We start from the raw sequence: 18,592 nt of genomic DNA, 5'->3' as shown, positions 1-18,592 counted from the left end.
GGCATTTGATAGCTAATCAAACCTTTGTGGACTATAGAAGAGAAAAGTACCTTCCCGGATCACTTGCTGCCAAAGCGGATAACAACCTCTACAAGCCCAGAAAGTGTGCACATGCAGAAAACACCAAGAAGGGTGCAACCCAACCTTTATCACAACCATGCTGTAAGTGCTAATAAGACACTATTTGTGGTTTGGTAACACATTGCTTTCTTGATAAAATAGTAAATCAGTGGTGGCATAAAGTAACGAGAAAAAGATGAAAAGTTGATTCTAATAACGAATAAAAACAAAGTCTTTGAATACTGTATATGTTTAAAATTTAGACTTTGTATTAGCCTTATAACAGTACAACAACATGATATCAGCAAACGGTCCCTCTTCTTCTTGTCTTTTGTAGTTTTTAACCAAAAATGTTTAATCTTAATTGAAAATCGAAAAAAATTCTGAATTTGAATTTCAGCCTTAATCGTGGAGCCGAAGAAAGAAAAATGTCATGTATGAACACATTCCTTTGCCTTCGCTGCCAAACCTGTGTGCTTTATATGTGAAAACATTAAATGACATTTTCAAAACAAGCACCATCTTTTTCTGCAAATTAATAATTTTAAAAAAAGTATACCTATACATGTGTAACATTAATCATCCCGCGTAGTCCAGTCCTGCACATGTTAGGCTTGAGCCAACTGCCGTATATTCCTAGTGGTTGAGAATCAACTCGGGCAGCGCTAGCCATTGAGCTAAAATCACTTCATTTTCAATAGGGGGAAATTTGTGGTAATTCCGGGTAATCAGGACATTTTCGAAACCAGGAAACATGCTGGCTTGAATGTCCAGGGTCAGTGGAGTGTGTGGATGTTGTAATGGTTCAAATCGAATGAGAAATGTGGGATATGCAGTAGATGGTACACTTAACAAAAATATCAACGCAACACTTTTGTTTTTGCTCCTATTTGAATTAGTTAAACTCAAAGATCTAAAACTTTTATTATACACACAAGACGTATTCCTCTCAAATACTGTTCACAAATCTGTGTTAGTGAGCAGTTCTTCTTTGCCAAGATAATTAATCCCACCTCACAGGTGTGGCATGATTATTGCACATGTGTGACTGAGGCTGCCCACAATAAAAAGCCACTCTGAAATGTGCAGTTTTATCACACAGCACAATGCCACAAATGTCGCAAATTTTGAGGGAGCGTGCAGTTGGCATGATGACTGCGGGAATTTCCACCAGAGCTGTTGCTTGGGAATCGAATGTTTCATTTCTCTACCATAAGCAGTCTCCAAAGGCGTTTCAGTGAATTTAGCAGTACATCCAACCAGCCTCACAACTGCAAATCATGAGTAACCACACCAGCCCATGACTTCCACATCCAGCAGTTGCATCTCCACGATCGTCTGAGACCAGCCACTCTGACAGCTGCTACAACAAGTGGTATGCATAACCAGATAATTTCTTCACCACCTGTGAGAAACCGTCTCAGCAAAGCTCATCTGCATGCTTGTCGTCCTCATCGGGGTCTCGATCTAACTGCAGTTCGTCATCATAACCGACTTGAGTGGGCAAATGCTTACATTTGATGGTTTCTGGCACATTGGAGAGGCGTTCTCTTCACGGATCAATCCTGGTTTTCACTCTTCAGGGGGTGGCCTCGTGTAGGAGAGCGGTTTGCTGATGTCAACGTTGTGAATCGAGTGGCCCATGGTAGGGGTGGGGTTATGGTATGGGCAGGCGTATGCTATGGACAACGAACGCAAGTGCATTTTATTGATGGCATTTTGAATGCAGAGATGCCGTGATGAGATCCTGAGGCCCATTGTTGTACCATTCACCAGAGACCATTTTGAATGCACAGAGATACAGTGATGAGATCCTGAGGCCCATTGTTGTACCATTCACCAGAGAACATCACCTTATGTTGTAGCATGACAATGCATGACCCCATGTAGCAAGGATCTGTACACAATTCCTGGAAGCTGAAAAAATTATAGTTCTTGCACGACCAGCATACTCACCGGACATGTAACCCATTGAGCATGTTTGGGATGCTGTGGATCGGCGTATGCGACAGCGTGTTCCAGTTCCTGCCAATATCCAGCAACTTCACACAACCATTGAAGAGAAAAGGAACAACATTCCACAGGCCACAATCAACAACCTGGTCAACTCTAAACGAAGGGGATGTGTCACATAAGTTACACACTGCTTTTCTGACCCTGCACATTTCAGTGTGGCCTTTAATTGTGGGTAGCTTAAGGCACACCTGTGCAATAATCATGCTGTTTAATCAGCATCCTGATATGCCACACCAGTGAGGTGGGATGGCTTATCTTGGCAAAGAAGATGTGCTCACTAACGCAGATTTAGACAGATTTGTGAACAATATTTGAGAAAAATAGGTATTTTGTGTACCGTATATAGTAAAAGTTTTAGATCTTTGAGTTCAACCCATGAAAAATGGGAGCAAAATCAAAAGCGTTGCGTTTATATTTTTGTTCAGTATATATTTCCCATTCATGGTCAATGGGAAAATATAAATTAATTAATAATTATATTAATTAATTAATTAAATAATATAAATTATCGGAAATTCCGCGAAAACCGGGAATTTCGGGAAAGGGAAAACATGTTTTGTGTTCGATATACCGGAAGAGATGTGTGGGTGGATGCTTGAAAGGTCAGAATTGAATTCTCAAACAATTTTGAGAATTTAGGGCTTTGTAGAACTATTCATTAGAATGGGGATTACCTAGAACTTTGTGAATTTCGGGAAAAACTGGAATTTTTGAAAATATTGATACTCGCACAATTGTCCTAGATGATATGAATGGGTTGGTGTTGGGATTTTTCGAATCGGTTGAGAAATGTTGATGAAGCAACAGTTACAAGTCAAAATGGGAATTTCTGAATTCCTGGAATTTCAGGAAAACCGTGAATTTGTACAAAAAGAAAAATTGTGATGTCCCAACTAAGGGGAATGTTTGAAGGTGGAATGGTCAAAAGCGGTTAAAAAATGTGGAGGTTGAGGTTAAAATAAGGCTTTGAAAAACAAATAAATAGAAAAAAAATAGATTATTTTTTTGGTGTACAATCTTATATGTGTGAATGCTTGGGAATTCACCCAAAAATTACATTATGAGCAGTGTTAGAGTATGTTTTGCGGCTTCGGACATTTTTTCTTCAGTGGAAAACAGGGTCAAATGGCTATTTTAATAGTTATGGTTGCCGACCCCTGAACTAAGCCGAACATTTTCAGATATTTAATTTACCTTAGATTTTTGCTTAACATATTGTTTAACTCATCCAATTATCTGCCTATACAAGCCATGTTCAAAGCTAAACTGTACTGGAAAGCAGATAGCAAAAGAGGATTATTCTCGGAAAGCAATATACTTGTTGAGGTGGTACTTGATCTGAATTTAGAAGCACTGTGTATGTATGTGTGTAGGTCTATATATATATATATATATATATATATATATATATATATATATATATATATATATATATATATATATATATATCGATAGTCGCGATCAAAAGTTTACATACACTTGTAAACTACATAATGGCTGTCTTGAGTTTCCAATACTTTCTACAACTCTTTTTTTTTTTGTGATAGAGTGATTGGAGCACATAGTTGTGGGTCACCAAAAACATTCATGAAGTTTGGTTCTTTTATTAATTTACTATGGGTCTACTGAAAATTTGACCAAATCTGCTGGGTCAAAAGTATACATACAGCAATGTAAATATTTGGTTACATGTCCCTTGGCAAGTTTCACTGCAATAAGGCGCTTTTGGTAGCCATCCACAAGCTTCTGGTTGAATATTTGACCACTCCTTTTGACAAAATTGGTGCATTTCAGCTAAATGTGTTGGTTTTCTGGCATGGACTTGTTTCTTCAGCATTGTCCACACGTTTAAGTCAGGACTTTGGGAAGGCCATTCTAAAACCTTAATTCTAGCCTGATTTAGCCACTCCTTTACCACTTTTGACATATGTTTGGGGTCATTGTCCTGTTGGAACACCCAACTGCGCCCAAGACCCAACCCTCCGGGCTGATGATTTTAGGGTTGTCCTGAAGAATTTAGAGGTAATCCTCCTTTTTCATTGTCCCATTTAAAGCACCAGTTCCATTGGCAGCAAATCAGGCCCAGAGCCCATGCTTGACGGTAGGAATGGTGTTCCTGGGATTAAAGGCCTCACCTTTTCTCCTCCAAACATATTGCTGTGTATTGTGGCCAAACAGCTAAACTTTTGTTTCATCTGACCACATAACTTTCCTCCAGAAGGTCTTATCTTTGTCCATGTGATGTCAAATGAAACAAAAATTTAGCTGTTTGGCCACAATATCCAGCAATATGTTTGAAGGAGAAAAAGCGAGGCCTTTAATCCCAGGAACACCATTCCAACCGTCAAGCATGGTGGTGGTAGTATTATCCTCTAAGCCTGTTTTGCTGCCAACAGAACTGGTGCTTTAAATGGGACAATGAAAAAGGAGGATTACCTCCAAATTCTTCAGAACAACCTAAAATCATCAGCCCAGAGGTTGGGTCTTGGGCACAATGACCCCAAACACACTTCAAAAGTGTTAAAGGAATGGCTAAATTAGGCTAAAATTAAGGTTTTAGAATCTCCTTCCCAAAGTCCTGACAGCAGTGTGTCAAGAGGAGTGGTCAAAAATTCAACCAGAAGCTTGTGGATGACTACCAAAAGCGCCTTATTGCAGTGAAACTTGCCATATATATATATATATGTATATATATATATATATATATATATATATATATATATATATATATATATATATATATATATATATATATATATGTCTTAATAAGGTTATCCAAAAAATAGTGCTCGATACCGTAGTAGAGCGCAATATATGTATGTGTGGGAAAAAAAATCACAAGACTATTTCATCTCTACAGGCCTGTTTCATGAGGGGGGGTACCCTCAATCGTCAGGAGATCTCCTGACGATTGAGGGTACCCCCCCTCATGAAACAGGCCTGTAGAGATGAAATAGTCTTGTGATTTTTTTTCCCACACATACATATATATATATATATATATATATATATATATATATATATATATATATATCCATCCATTCTACATATACATACATATATACATATATATATATACATATATATATATATATATATACACACGCATATATATATATATATATATATATATATATATATATATATATATATATATATATATACACATATACTGTATATATATATATATATATATATATATATATATATATATATATATACATACACATATACTGTATATATATATATATATATATATATATATATATATATATATATATACACATATATATATACCAGTGACGTGCGGTGAGGTTCATGGCTGGTGAGGCACTGACTTCATCACAGTCAGATTTACAAACATATGAACCCTAAAGAGTATCTTATTCACCATTTGATTGGCAGCAGTTAACGGGTTATGTTTAAAAGCTCATACAAGCATTTTTCCCTGCTTGGCACTCAGCATCAAGGGTTGGAATTGGGGGTTAAATCACCAAAAATGATTCCCGGGCGCGGCGCCGCTGATACCCACTGCTCCCCTCACTTCCCAGGGGGTGATCAAGGGGATGGGTCAAATGCAGAGGACAAATTTCATTACACCTAGTGTGTGTGTGACAATCATTGGTACTTTAACTTAACTTTAACTTTACACATACAAACTGTAGCACACAAAAAAGCACATTTAATTAAAAAAAACGTTATTATGGTCTTACCTTTACTTATAAAATAAGTCCGTGAGCCGCTGTTGTGCTGGATTAATGCACCCCCTGATTGGAGTGTTATATCAACTAAAGCCCTCACTTAAACTTTCCACGTGCAAGATTGAATCTATTTAAAAAAGTGTAACCGAGGGTTTATAAATGTCGCCTGTACTGTATGAAACTACAAAATAACAAACACGGAGGCTCCAGTTTACACGAGGACCACTTTATTTACATTCTTTCAAAAACTTCCGCTCTACTCCAACGTGTCACTTCTGCTCTTAGCGCCTTCAAAATAAGAGCTCAAGGCATATACTGTATAACAGCGCATAACAGGAACTTAACATCACAAAGAGGAAAGCCCATAAAAATAGGTTACAAAAGTTATTTAATAAGAAACCAAAAAGTGCAAAAACAATAATGTTCGTGTTGGAGGAGTTGTGAATTAGGCGCACCTGCAGTGTGCAGGTGTACCTAATGTTGTGGCCCTGTAGTCATTCACAACTCCTCCAAAACGAACATTATTGTTTTTGCACTTTTTGGCTTCTTGAAATAACTTTTTTAAATAGATTCAATCTTGCACGTGGAAAGTTTAAGTGTGGGCTTTAGTTGATATAACACTCCCGTCAGGTGTTGCCGTGCATTCTACGGCGGGGGTGCAGGAGGCGAGCCTCAGCCAGTGCGTCTTTTGCAGCCGTTTTATGATCGCTCAGCACAAGAAATACTTTACACACATACAGTTGTTGACAAAATACACTGTACATTATATACCTCAGCTAACTAATCTATGGAAATGTATAATATAATTTATATAGCAATACAGTCTCACTGCACAGCAGGCCAGCAGTTAGCCGAGTCCACAATCCATGGTGAGGCACAACGCAGTGACGTGCCTCAACTGGCTGCTGTTCACCGCACCGTCTCTTCTCAGTATTTGACCGGCAAATGTGAAAATTCAGCGATTTTAAATAAAAATAATCTAAAACTGGTGAAGTTAAATGGAAAATAACTTTATAGTATAATCACTGGATACATATAACAATTTAATAACGTTTTTTTCTTTTTACATTTGTTTTCTTTCCATGATGGCAGGTGAGGCCCTGCCTCACCTGCCTCTAGTGACTGCACGTCACTGATATATACATATATATATATATACATACATATATACATATAAATATATATACATATATATATATACATATATATATATATATATATATACATACATATATATATACACATATATATATATATATGTGTGTATATATATATATATATATATATATATATATATATATTACATGTATATATATGTATATAAATATATGTATGTATACATATATATATAAATATATGTATGTGTATATATATATATATACATACATACATATATTTATATACATACATATATACATGTTATATATATATATATATATATATATATATATATATATATATATATATATATATATATATATATATATATATATATATATATATATATAGTTGTCTCTGTCCTGCAACAGTCAATGCTTGCAGTGTGCTGAACTCCACTCGTAGAGTAAGCTTTGTGAAGACACAGCCCGTAGCCTTTGGATTGACATGTAAATGAAAAGTGAAATTGGGCCTTCAGACCTGTGTGTGTTTAGTGGGATTCAGTGATGAAGACATCACTAATGTTACCCAGAGCATTACAGTGATAAAAACCTTCAGATGCAATACACAAAAATGTGTGCGCGGGCACCCACACACCCACAGGTACTCTGCATATAAACAGATACATACAAGATACAAAGCCATGAATACACACATACGCCGGTCCAATAATTACCCCCACCTAATAAAAAAAGTTGTCAAATGTACTTTTCCTTAATAAAAATGCATACTGCAGGGCTCAAAAGATCAGTGCTAAGAACTAAGAGTCTATTCTGCTTTAATCATGGGTGGGTTTTATTATTGCTCCAATACAGATACACACACCTATCAGGGAAATGAAGACACAAAAACCCTGTGGACACCAGTTACATCAGGGGAGCTCTTAATGTGGCCAATCACATGCATGTGAGGGTGTGTGTGTGTGTTTGCGTGTGCGGACGTGTGTGTGTGCGTGCGTGAATAAGCCCATATCAGTATAGGCTGTAATAAAGACAGGTTGGGAAATGAAGCAGCGAATGCATAACAGGCTTATTTCCCCTCTTTGTCTGCGTGTTGCCCCGACCTAATCCCCGAGAGGATTATCCCCCACAAATCCCTGCGGAATTGGGGAGAAGAGGGTGGGGGGGAGACTGGACGAGGGAGAGAAAATAACACAAAATCTCATTCCTCTGTAACCCATCACCATTGTCATTTTTGGACAAAAAAGTGAAGAAAAGGGCACAGTGCTCCTCAGCCTTTTTAAGCAAACAAAAAAAAGAAAGCTTATTAAGCAAGAGGCAATCAGGTAATCATGATTAAGAGTCTCCCTTGTTATACATTTCTGTCATCGGATGGGGGAAAGCTTTAAGTAATTTACCCTGGCTAATATGCGCACATATCACAGGGTTTATGGAGCGAAATGCACTCATGTGGCATTAAGCGTAAAACACACACGATTCACACTGCACACACATGCATTATGGAATTACACATTCTTTAACGAGCATGACAATAACATTGGATAATATGTGGCGGTGCGCTTGTATGTTGGAGGTTGTGAAATGGGCTGGCAAATCCTCACTCAATTCATTTTCTTATCAGACTGTAGTCACTTCCTCATTAACATGTCCGTGTATTGTGCACCAAGTGGTCTTTGTTAATAAAACTATGTGTTATGCATACATTTTAGGAGTTGAGTTAGGATGCAGTGCGCGCTGTTACATAACGAGAATGGCACTGAAATGGGAACAGACCACCAACAACGTTGAACAATCTTCCTCAAAACCAAGGTGTGCACCTTTGTAGCATGATTTTCCCGTGAAAACCATATACCTCCACATTGTGTGGGAAGTGTCTTTTTATCCTAAACATTAAGGAATATTAATTTAGTTTTTTTGTTTTTACTTAATAAAACACTTTCATTGGACATACAGATATATCACCTACATGCAGTATTCCTCAACTTGGTCATCAAGATTCTTGTATTATTCACCGAGGAATTTGGCACAAGAGTTAGTGCGTGTGCCTCACAATAAGAAGGTCATGGGTTCGATGCCCGGGCTCGGGGTCTTTCGGTGTGGAGTTTGCATGTTCTACCCGTGACTGCGCGGGTTCCCTCCGGGCACTCCGGCTTCCTCCCACTTTCAAAGACATGCACCTGCGGATCGGTTGATTGGCAACACAAAACTGGCCCTAGTGTGTGAATGTGAGTGTGAATGTTATCTATCTGTGTTGGCCCTGCGATGAGCAGGCAACTTGTCCAGGGTGTACCCCGCCTTCCACCCGAATGCAGCTGGGATAATGTCCAGCACACACTGCCACCCCAAGAGGGACAAGCGGTAAAAAATGGATGGATGATTAAATATGCTCATCTTGGAAGATATTATCTGAATCCACAACATACATGTTCAGGATTCTTTGTAGGCTCAGTCTCCAATGCTCCAAAAGTTCCATTGAAGTAATTTGGGTTGTTTATTGCATAATTTGGCAAACAAAACACAAATGGATGTGGAATTAAATTATGGAATGGATTAAGCAAAGAAGTCAAGCAAAGTGCTTGACTAATGGAAAAAAAAGTTGACTTTCTTTATATGCTTAACTGTGCTTAATTGTATCCATGATTAAACCATATCCAACTGTATTTACAATGTGAAAATACCGTCTAAACATCACAAAATGCCACAAATTCAGTCGGCCATTTTAAATATTCCGCTGCGAACATCTTCAACAATTTCCGTAAGTTCAGGGTCGGATGACGTCACTGGAGGAATGCTTCTCCACTCTGACCATATTATCAGATCAGTCATACTGTAATTATGCAAAAATTGGAAAGAGATATGCTGTTTATCATTCACAATCCTTATGTAAGACAAGAACACATGTGCTTGGCTTTTTTTTACGAATTCAAAAATCGTAAATAAATAGCTAACAGGTAATGCTAACAGATCGAGGGTCCTCTATTGCGCCCATAAAACACTTTCAAAAAACATCCAGACACCGCCAACAATATATCATTTATATGTCGTGGCATAAAAAATTTGCCAAATATGAGTGATACTGTTATTGTAAGCCCTTACGCTGACGACCTATTTTAGCGTTGCATTGATAGCAGTGAGCTAATGCTTGCTTACGCTGCTGTTGTTGACACACTGTAAACCGGCGGCTGCTTCTGCTTCGTCTCAAACTTGCTAAAAGTTAATTCTAGATTATAATTCATGCATCTTCTCTCATCTGGTAGTAGACAAATGTGACCATGGACCGAGAGGCTGGTCAACTTTGACATCACCCAAGTTGGCGAAAAAGGCACAACAATAACAAAAAATGTTTAACCCTTCGTGAGAAGTGTGATTGATCTAAATGAGATTATGTGAGTGTCCTGTAAATCAGCATCCCAGTGAGAGTGGAAATTGTACAGTGTTTGTTTTATTATGGTTAGTTTTTAGGTTTAGCACCTAGAAATGCTGCCGATGCTATAGTGTTTCAATAAAGCCGCATCCGTTTAGCACTCTGCTTCTAAAACCTATTGCTCTTCCTTTTTGTGTTTAGGCTCAAAAATAAAAGGTTATGGATCATAATTTTTCCCAAAGTAATTGTTGTTGGCGCTCAGAGTCTGCTTGATTAAAATTGTTGTTGATGGGGAAGGGATATGTGCTTGCTCCCTATACGTCACTGATCATGTGACTGGCTTGCTCATTAACTCTCAAAATGGCTAGGAAATCTCCGTGAGATTTATACTATTTTGATCATATCTATATACTCCCACATTTTGTACCGGTAAGTCTTTTGGTGTCATAAATCAGATATACAGGTAAAAGCCAGTAAATTAGAATATTTTGAAAAACTTGATTTATTTCAGTAATTGCATTCAAAAGGTGTAACTTGTACATTATATTTATTCATTGCACACAGACTGATGCATTCAAATGTTTATTTCATTTAATTTTGATGATTTGAAGTGGCAACAAATGAAAATCCAAAATTCCGTGTGTCACAAAATTAGAATATTACTTAAGGCTAATACAAAAAAGGGATTTTTAGAAATGTTGGCCAACTGAAAAGTATGAAAATGAAAAATATGAGCATGTACAATACTCAATACTTGGTTGGAGCTCCTTTTGCCTCAATTACTGCGTTAATGCGGCGTGGCATGGAGTCGATGAGTTTCTGGCACTGCTCAGGTGTTATGAGAGCCCAGGTTGCTCTGATAGTGGCCTTCAACTCTTCTGCGTTTTTGGGTCTGGCATTCTGCATCTTCCTTTTCACAATACCCCACAGATTTTCTATGGGGCTAAGGTCAGGGGAGTTGGCGGGTCAATTTAGAACAGAAATACCATGGTCCGTAAACCAGGCACGGGTAGATTTTGCGCTGTGTGCAGGCGCCAAGTCCTGTTGGAACTTGAAATCTCCATCTCCATAGAGCAGGTCAGCAGCAGGAAGCATGAAGTGCTCTAAAACTTGCTGGTAGACGGCTGCGTTGACCCTGGATCTCAGGAAACAGAGTGGACCGACACCAGCAGATGACATGGCACCCCAAACCATCACTGATGGTGGAAACTTTACACTAGACTTCAGGCAACGTGGATCCTGTGCCTCTCCTGTCTTCCTCCAGACTCTGGGACCTCGATTTCCAAAGGAAATGCAAAATTTGCTTTCGTCAGAAAACATGACTTTGGACCACTCAGCAGCAGTCCAGCTCTTTTTTTCCTTAGCCCAGGTGAGACGCTTTTCGCGCTGTTTCTTGGTCAACAGTGGCTTGACACGAGGTATGCGGCAGTTGAAACCCATGTCTTTCAAGCGTCTCTTGGTGGTGGATCTTGAAGCACTGACTCCAGCAGCTGTCCACTCCTTCTGAATCTCCCCCACATTTTTGAATGGGTTTTTTTTCACAATCTTGACCAGGGCGCGGTGATCCCTATCGCTTGTACACTTTTTCTGACCACAGTTTTTCCTTCCCTTTGCCTCTCCATTAATGTGTTTGGACACAGAGCTCTGAGAACAGCCAGCCTCTTCAGCAATAACCTTTTGTGTCTTTCCCTCCTTGTGCAATGTGTCGATGGTTGCCTTTTGGACAGCTGTCAAATCTGAAGTCTTCCCCATGTTTGTGTAGGCTTCAGAACTGGACTGAGAGACCATTTAAAGCCCTTTGCAGGTGTTTTGAGTTAATCAGCTGATTAGTTTGTGGCACCAGGTGTCTTCAAAATGTAACCCTTACACAATATTCTAATTTTGTGACACACGGAATTTTGGATTTTCATTTGTTGCCACTTCAAATCATCAAAATTAAATGAAATAAACATTTGAATGCATCAGTCTGTGTGCAATGAATAAATATAATGTACAAGTTACACCTTTTGAATGCAATTACTGAAATAAATCAAGTTTTTCAAAATATTCTAATGTACTGGCTTTTACCTGTATATGATAATAGCTTTAATATAAAGGCAACTTGTTTTTCCATTATACTGGTACTTTAAGAAACTGGTCAAACTCAAAGTGTTTACAAAGTACAAAGAAGACGAATCCTGATAAACATTTTAAACTATATTTGAAATCTTATAATCTTAGTCAACTCATTATGTGAATCACAATTTACTGAACTACATATTTATGAGAACTGTTGTATTTATTATTCATTGATTACAATTGTGTTACAAATTGAGAACAGGAAGTGAACAAATGTGTTAGCAATTGCAATGAAGTGGAAAGGTGGTAGGATTAAATAAACTCTGCTTCTCCCTACTTATTTTCGGACATGTTGTAATGCGAAAATGGAAATAAACAGCAATTATAAAAAAGTCTATTTGGCGGAGGTTAGAAGTAAGCGTCTGATATAGTTCTTAATAATGTGCTTGAGCTTGGATACAGTATACATTTTGGAGGATTTATTTTGCATTTAAAATTTCTAAATAAACCGTAAATGAGCAATTTCTAGATTGTTTTGGCTCGTGCTCCTTCCATGTTTAAATGAAAATAAAACTTAATTTCTAATAAAATACAAACCACATGTGCGGATACATTGTGAGGATGCAACATTTGAGTCTAACCTTAATGTGGAATAAAATATTTTTTTATTAGCTACAATTAAGGTAAAAATTAAGTGAAAGAATAACTGAAATACAGAGGGAGAAGGAAAAGCTGTGGGTTGACACGCTTCCATCTTGCAGTACTCTTTTTGGTCAAAAGGGAGCACTTTTCCTCCACTTAAAGGAGCGCAGTGAAGAAGCGCATTGGTCCCAATGTATGTGCTCCACTACCTTATCAGTCTATTTGTTTTACAGTCCTTCCTTCCTTTAGATCCTCTTACTTTTAGCCCTTTTGCACATTCATATGATCTATATTTAACAAGAGGGCATTGTTTTCCAACTATGTGGTTTACCAGAACAACACAAAACTCTTTACATCTGTGTTCCCAAATCTCATGATTTTTGCTGATGGTTCTCATTTTTATATATTGTTAATTTCTTCGAAAATACTAATACTATAAAATAAGATTGATTTAAATGTACAATATTAGGATTGTATGAAGTGTAAATATGCCATGAAAGGTGTATATTCCCTCACCATTTGGCTTATCAGGAGCTGTCCAGCTGACGTTAAGTGCATGTGGGGACAAAGGAACGAGGAGCGGTGCCGGAACATCCTCTGGGGTGCTCTCCTCAGTTTCGGCCACAGCAGGGGGGCTACTAGTACAGCCACCACCTGTGCAAGCCTGAAATGCACACAAACACAAGCATAAGCATGGGCGAAACTAACTGTTCAAAAACATAAATGAGTAAAAGAAGGACTCACCGACACTTTGATGGTGTAGGCTGTGCCAGGATTTAAGTTGCGGAGTGTGTGGTCTTCAACACGTTCTGAGCTGTTGTAGACTAGGATGGGCTCTGAAGCGCCATGTGAGAGAAAGATGGAATAGAACTGCAGAACTCCATTGACCTGAGAAGGTCGAGACCACCTAAAAATGAATTAGGAATAAAAAAATACACATCTTAAATTTAAAACATTGCACTTGGCTGCTGCTTCTTTCAATCCGATACAATTCTGGGGTACTAGTGAGAAGTTTTGCAGATTTAACAAAGAAAACTAACAGATATAGTGACTTAGACTTGAAACAGCTCACCACAATGGTTGGCCGTACATTACGTTTGTTTTTTGAAAATGTTACAAAAGCTAAACCATTAGGAGAGGCTCTAATATTAGGATTAAAACATGCAATTTTAATGTGATCTGCTATATTGTTATTAATTCTAAACAAGTTTAAGAGTTCCTACTCGCGGTTAGGTGTTTTCATGTAGCCTCTGTTTATTAATAAGTTGTTAGAGGGGTTAGTTTCTTTGTAACCTTTTACACAGAATCTGGGAAATAACCTTAAATTAATGCAAATGTGTTGAAAATAATACATTCACTTTAGGCAAAAACAAGAGTTACAAGGAGAGAGCACAGCAAGAGAATAATACATCAGTGTATTATACAAACAGCTCTAAAAACCATGTGAAAGGCCAGATTAGGCCAACTCCTATTAGTGTGCTAGAATGGGGGTGGCAATTTTAAAACGTGATAAATTCCTTTCTTGGTTCCTCCCTTTAAACAGCGGTTTGTGAATGACTGATGAGCGTCTGTTAGCACACAATTAGCCGCTCTTGACTAATCTATCACATACTTTATAAGATTTATATGCTATCAATTGCTAGGTGATGTATGAGCACTTTTCAAAAGCTCAATCAAAGGCAAGTTGGAATGTAATTTATTGTACAAATGGTTTTGAAAAAAAAAAAAACATAACATGGACTAAAGTAGTTCCACACTTCTGGTAAAATTCTCCAATATTGTGTGATTTGAAGTGTGTGAGAATTTGTCTATTCATACAGAAAGGTAGCTTCTTCAACACTGTTTGTAAACACTGTGTATATGACTGCATGTGACTGTGCCCATCTCTTACTGTGCATGTATGAATGCATTTGTGTCAGGTATAGTGTGAGCGGAGGGCAGAGGATAAATGTGCTGATATTGCTTCATTCGCATCCTGCAGCCTACCTCAACCTTTCTCACAGTCCCTCACATTCCTTCCTTACATTTTTTGCATTTGCATCCACCCCATTGCCCCCACCCTATCCGCATCAAGCTCTCAAATTCATCACTTACACCTTTCTCGCTCTTCATTCTTCTCACAGATGTTGCACATTTTTGTCTTCCTCAGCCTTTCTCACAGACACAATAGGGAGGTATTGACCACGCCTGATCTCTCAACCTCTGCCTGTTGCCAATGTGCTAACAAGGCAATACCTATTCCTTCCCACAACGGGTACATTTATAGCTGAAAACGGTTTAAATACTCATGGCACAATATGTTAGCCTGTTGTACAGATGGCAGTACAGTCAAGGATGAAATATTACAAGTTGGAATTTGTTTCCCCAGCTGTCACCTCTTTATAAACAGAAAATACCGGCAGCAGCCTTGTTTACTTCACTTGGCTTTATGACCAATATACACAAATACTTTTCACAATACACATTTAGATTTAAGCCACTGTGGCATTTCATTTTATTTGTTTTGAGTAGGAAGCGTGTGGAGATGTGGGACATACACAAAAGTTCCGTTTTATCAAATATAGGCGCTTGATAAAAGTGCAGATCACATGTTTTCGTACTTTTCGAGAAACTGACAAAAATTTAAAATTTTCAATTTAAATAACACAATTCAGGTATATGCTCAACACATATGCACGATAATGTGCAGATAAGTGTATATTTATATACATTTATTGCATTGTTGCATATAATAAGTCTCATTCCAGTTGTGCATGTTGTTACAGTGCACTATACAGTATACCACAACAGTTGCAGCAGAAAATAAGTACTATGATACCTCAACTTACTAGCACATTATGTTCCACCACTGTGCTCGTAACTCAAAACACTCATTTAAAATCAATTTAATCGGTGTACCATAATTTTAACTTTAGAGAGTAAATATTGTTTAAAGTATTACAATAGCATGTACTACAAACAACAACAATAGTTTAAGAGACTTAGACTTCCTTTTATTGTCATTCAAATTTTAACTATACAGTAGAGATTGCATTAGCTCGTGCTAGTGCAGGATAAAAAAGCAATAAGGTGCAGATATAAATAAATAGATTACAGTACATCAATATATTGCACTTTTGAATATGCATCCACGTTTATGGATGTATGTTAAATTGTCTTTATATTCCAGCGAGTTAATCCATTTTGGGGGGGGAATTGAGGAGATTATTATGATGCGTTCAAGAGTTAAGAGTTAAAGAAATAATGTAATAATATTGTTCAGCATTCATCTTGGGAAGCAGACTTTTTTAAGTGTCCTACTGGGTGCTTCTCCTTTGTTTAACAATAGCAACTAGCAATTTGTTGTTTATGTTGCACATTGACATATTTGAGTGATGGAGCGTAGAGGTCAGACTTGACGACAAGCGATATGTATGTCTGTGTACTGAAGGTAATGCTCAAACAACAAATGGAAACACGTCAAACACAGCATCTGCAGCTTTTCAAAATTATTATAGATAAATGTTCATCGTTTGGGTGTGTGTGTGATGCGGACTGATGCTGCGGCAGGCCTGACTCGCCGGGTAGGCTGCTAAACGGTAGGACATGTTTTTGATTGTTTGTTTCTCGGATTCGGTCATCTATTTTTTCTTCTTCGCACTAACTTTCTCAGTTTCTGTGCTTGGAAGGCAGGACTGTGTCAATCTCTGAGTGCGTAAGTCAACTGTTTTATTAAACTAATGTTTGTGTAGTCATAGCAGGAACAGCACATGTAACAATATATCAACTGAAGTCTCTTTATTCAAACAGCACAACTGACAAATACTACTACAACCCAGCCGGTGGAAATAGTAGCAGAGGGCTCATAACTTCAATTATGCTTGCAACTTAAAGCATTACAAAAAGCAGAGACAACAAAGTGAAAGTGGACCTACTATGAAAACCAATTTTTCTTAACCATTGGTACAGTAACTGATTTATTTGTATTTGGCACAACTTGTAACGTTTTTCCAGTTGGTGATGTCAGCTAATGTAAGTTAGAGGTATAACCGAAGACTTTTGCGCAACGCCGTCATTGTAATCTGACAATGTAGTCAACAAGTTCCTTCTTTTTTCTATCCTATTGTTTTAGGGCAGAGTGCCTCGTACATGCACATGCATCTTCCGCTGTTGCCATTTCTAATACAAAGTAATGTACAGTTTTAACTTCTATATGTCAGTAGAATCGATATAGAAGCACTAAAAACTACAACATGGATGATGGAGAGAATACGCAGTGGAAGTGTAGACATGGCACACCCTGAAGAGATGGTCAGAAAGATGGTTGAAGATAGTCTTGTAAAACAATCTATGCACAATTTTGTCCAAAGTACCACCATTACATATTATGTAGACCAGAATGAAGTGTTTTATAATGTAGAAAAAAATAATAGTATTACCCCTAAGAGGTCCTCACGGGTTGAGACGCCACTGTAATAATAATATACACATTATACACCTCCCAATTTGTGTTACAGAATTACAGTATGTAAAAAGTACACTCAGGTGTGGAGAAGCATTAACATTAAAGCCATAGACATAGAAAAGGGCGTTTTTCCAGAGCTTATTAAAACCACTTTTTAACGGTTTAAATTCGAGCATCAAGCCTAAGTTTTGGCCAACACACTTTCAATGCACTTATGGGGGACAACTGAGAATTATTTAAAATTTTTGAAAATTTGCATAATAAAGTTGAAAGCATGTATTTATTTTATTTCATAAGAAATACTTTCTAAAAAAAAGTATTTATATGTAGCATTTCTGGACTCGCACACAAAGTACCTCCCTGCTTGACACTCAGCATCAAGGGTTGGATTTGAGGGTTAAATCACCAAAAGTGATTCCCGGGCGCGGCCACCGCTGCTGCTCACTGCTCCCCTCACCTCCCAGGGGGTGATCAAGGGTGATGGGTCAGATGCAGAGAATAATTTCGCCACACCTAGTGTGTGTGACAATCATTGGAACTTTAACTTTAACGAACAGCTGCCCAGCGACATTTTCAAATGAATAGGATGGTAAAAAGTGTATGAGATTTTCTTTTTCAGGTGTCTAAAGAGGAAAGGTCAAGCGCAGTGTGTCAAATTAATATTGTGCAAGGTAAACACAGCTACAAAAGGTCACCAGAGTGTTGCTACTATTTACTCTCCATCCTTCTGCAACATATGATACTGCTGCACTTCTACAGTAGTGTACAATGTTCAGGGTTTGTCAACAAGAGTGTGTGCTTACTCCACCAGAATGGTCCGTGAGTCTAGCGGGGTCAGAGTTGGAGCTTGCAGTGGCCCAGGAGGAAGCTGAGAGGTCAACATTGTGACCTGTGAACTGTTGGTGCAACCCACAGCGGTGCATGCAGACAGTACCAGGACGTGAGCGGTATAGACACTGAGATCTGTAAGGCACACCAGAGAAGCATGAAACAGGCAGAGGTTCAATGATGACAAAGATTTATTACAAAAAAATCCAAGCATGACTGGGACCCTCAGCAGACACTATATTAGGTACACATACGATTTAATAAGATGCACTAGTCAAACTGTATCAAAAATAGAATATTTACGATGATGCTAATGCGCACTGTAAATTAAACTGTAACAAAAAATAAATTTTTAGTACAG

The 18,592-nt window shown here is 37.9% G+C and overlaps 1 protein-coding gene across 1 annotated transcript in view; it reads right to left on the bottom strand.

The window, feature by feature from the left end:
• ush2a (Usher syndrome 2A (autosomal recessive, mild)) overlaps positions 1–18,592 on the bottom strand; it is a 363,320-nt gene that overhangs the window by 168,601 nt on the left and 176,127 nt on the right. The window contains exons 42-44 of the mRNA XM_061964341.2: positions 18,207–18,366; positions 13,704–13,866; positions 13,476–13,623 (exon numbers count right to left, since the gene is read on the bottom strand). Coding sequence (XP_061820325.2) covers positions 13,476–13,623; positions 13,704–13,866; positions 18,207–18,366 — 471 coding nt within the window. The remainder of the gene's footprint in view (positions 1–13,475; positions 13,624–13,703; positions 13,867–18,206; positions 18,367–18,592) is intronic.

Source organism: Nerophis lumbriciformis, linkage group LG06, assembly GCF_033978685.3.
Source record: "Nerophis lumbriciformis linkage group LG06, RoL_Nlum_v2.1, whole genome shotgun sequence".
In the NCBI taxonomy this organism is placed as follows: Eukaryota; Metazoa; Chordata; class Actinopteri; order Syngnathiformes; family Syngnathidae; genus Nerophis; species Nerophis lumbriciformis.
The sequence above is the reverse complement of the archived record's forward strand: the minus strand, read 5'-3'. Positions and strand labels throughout refer to the sequence as shown.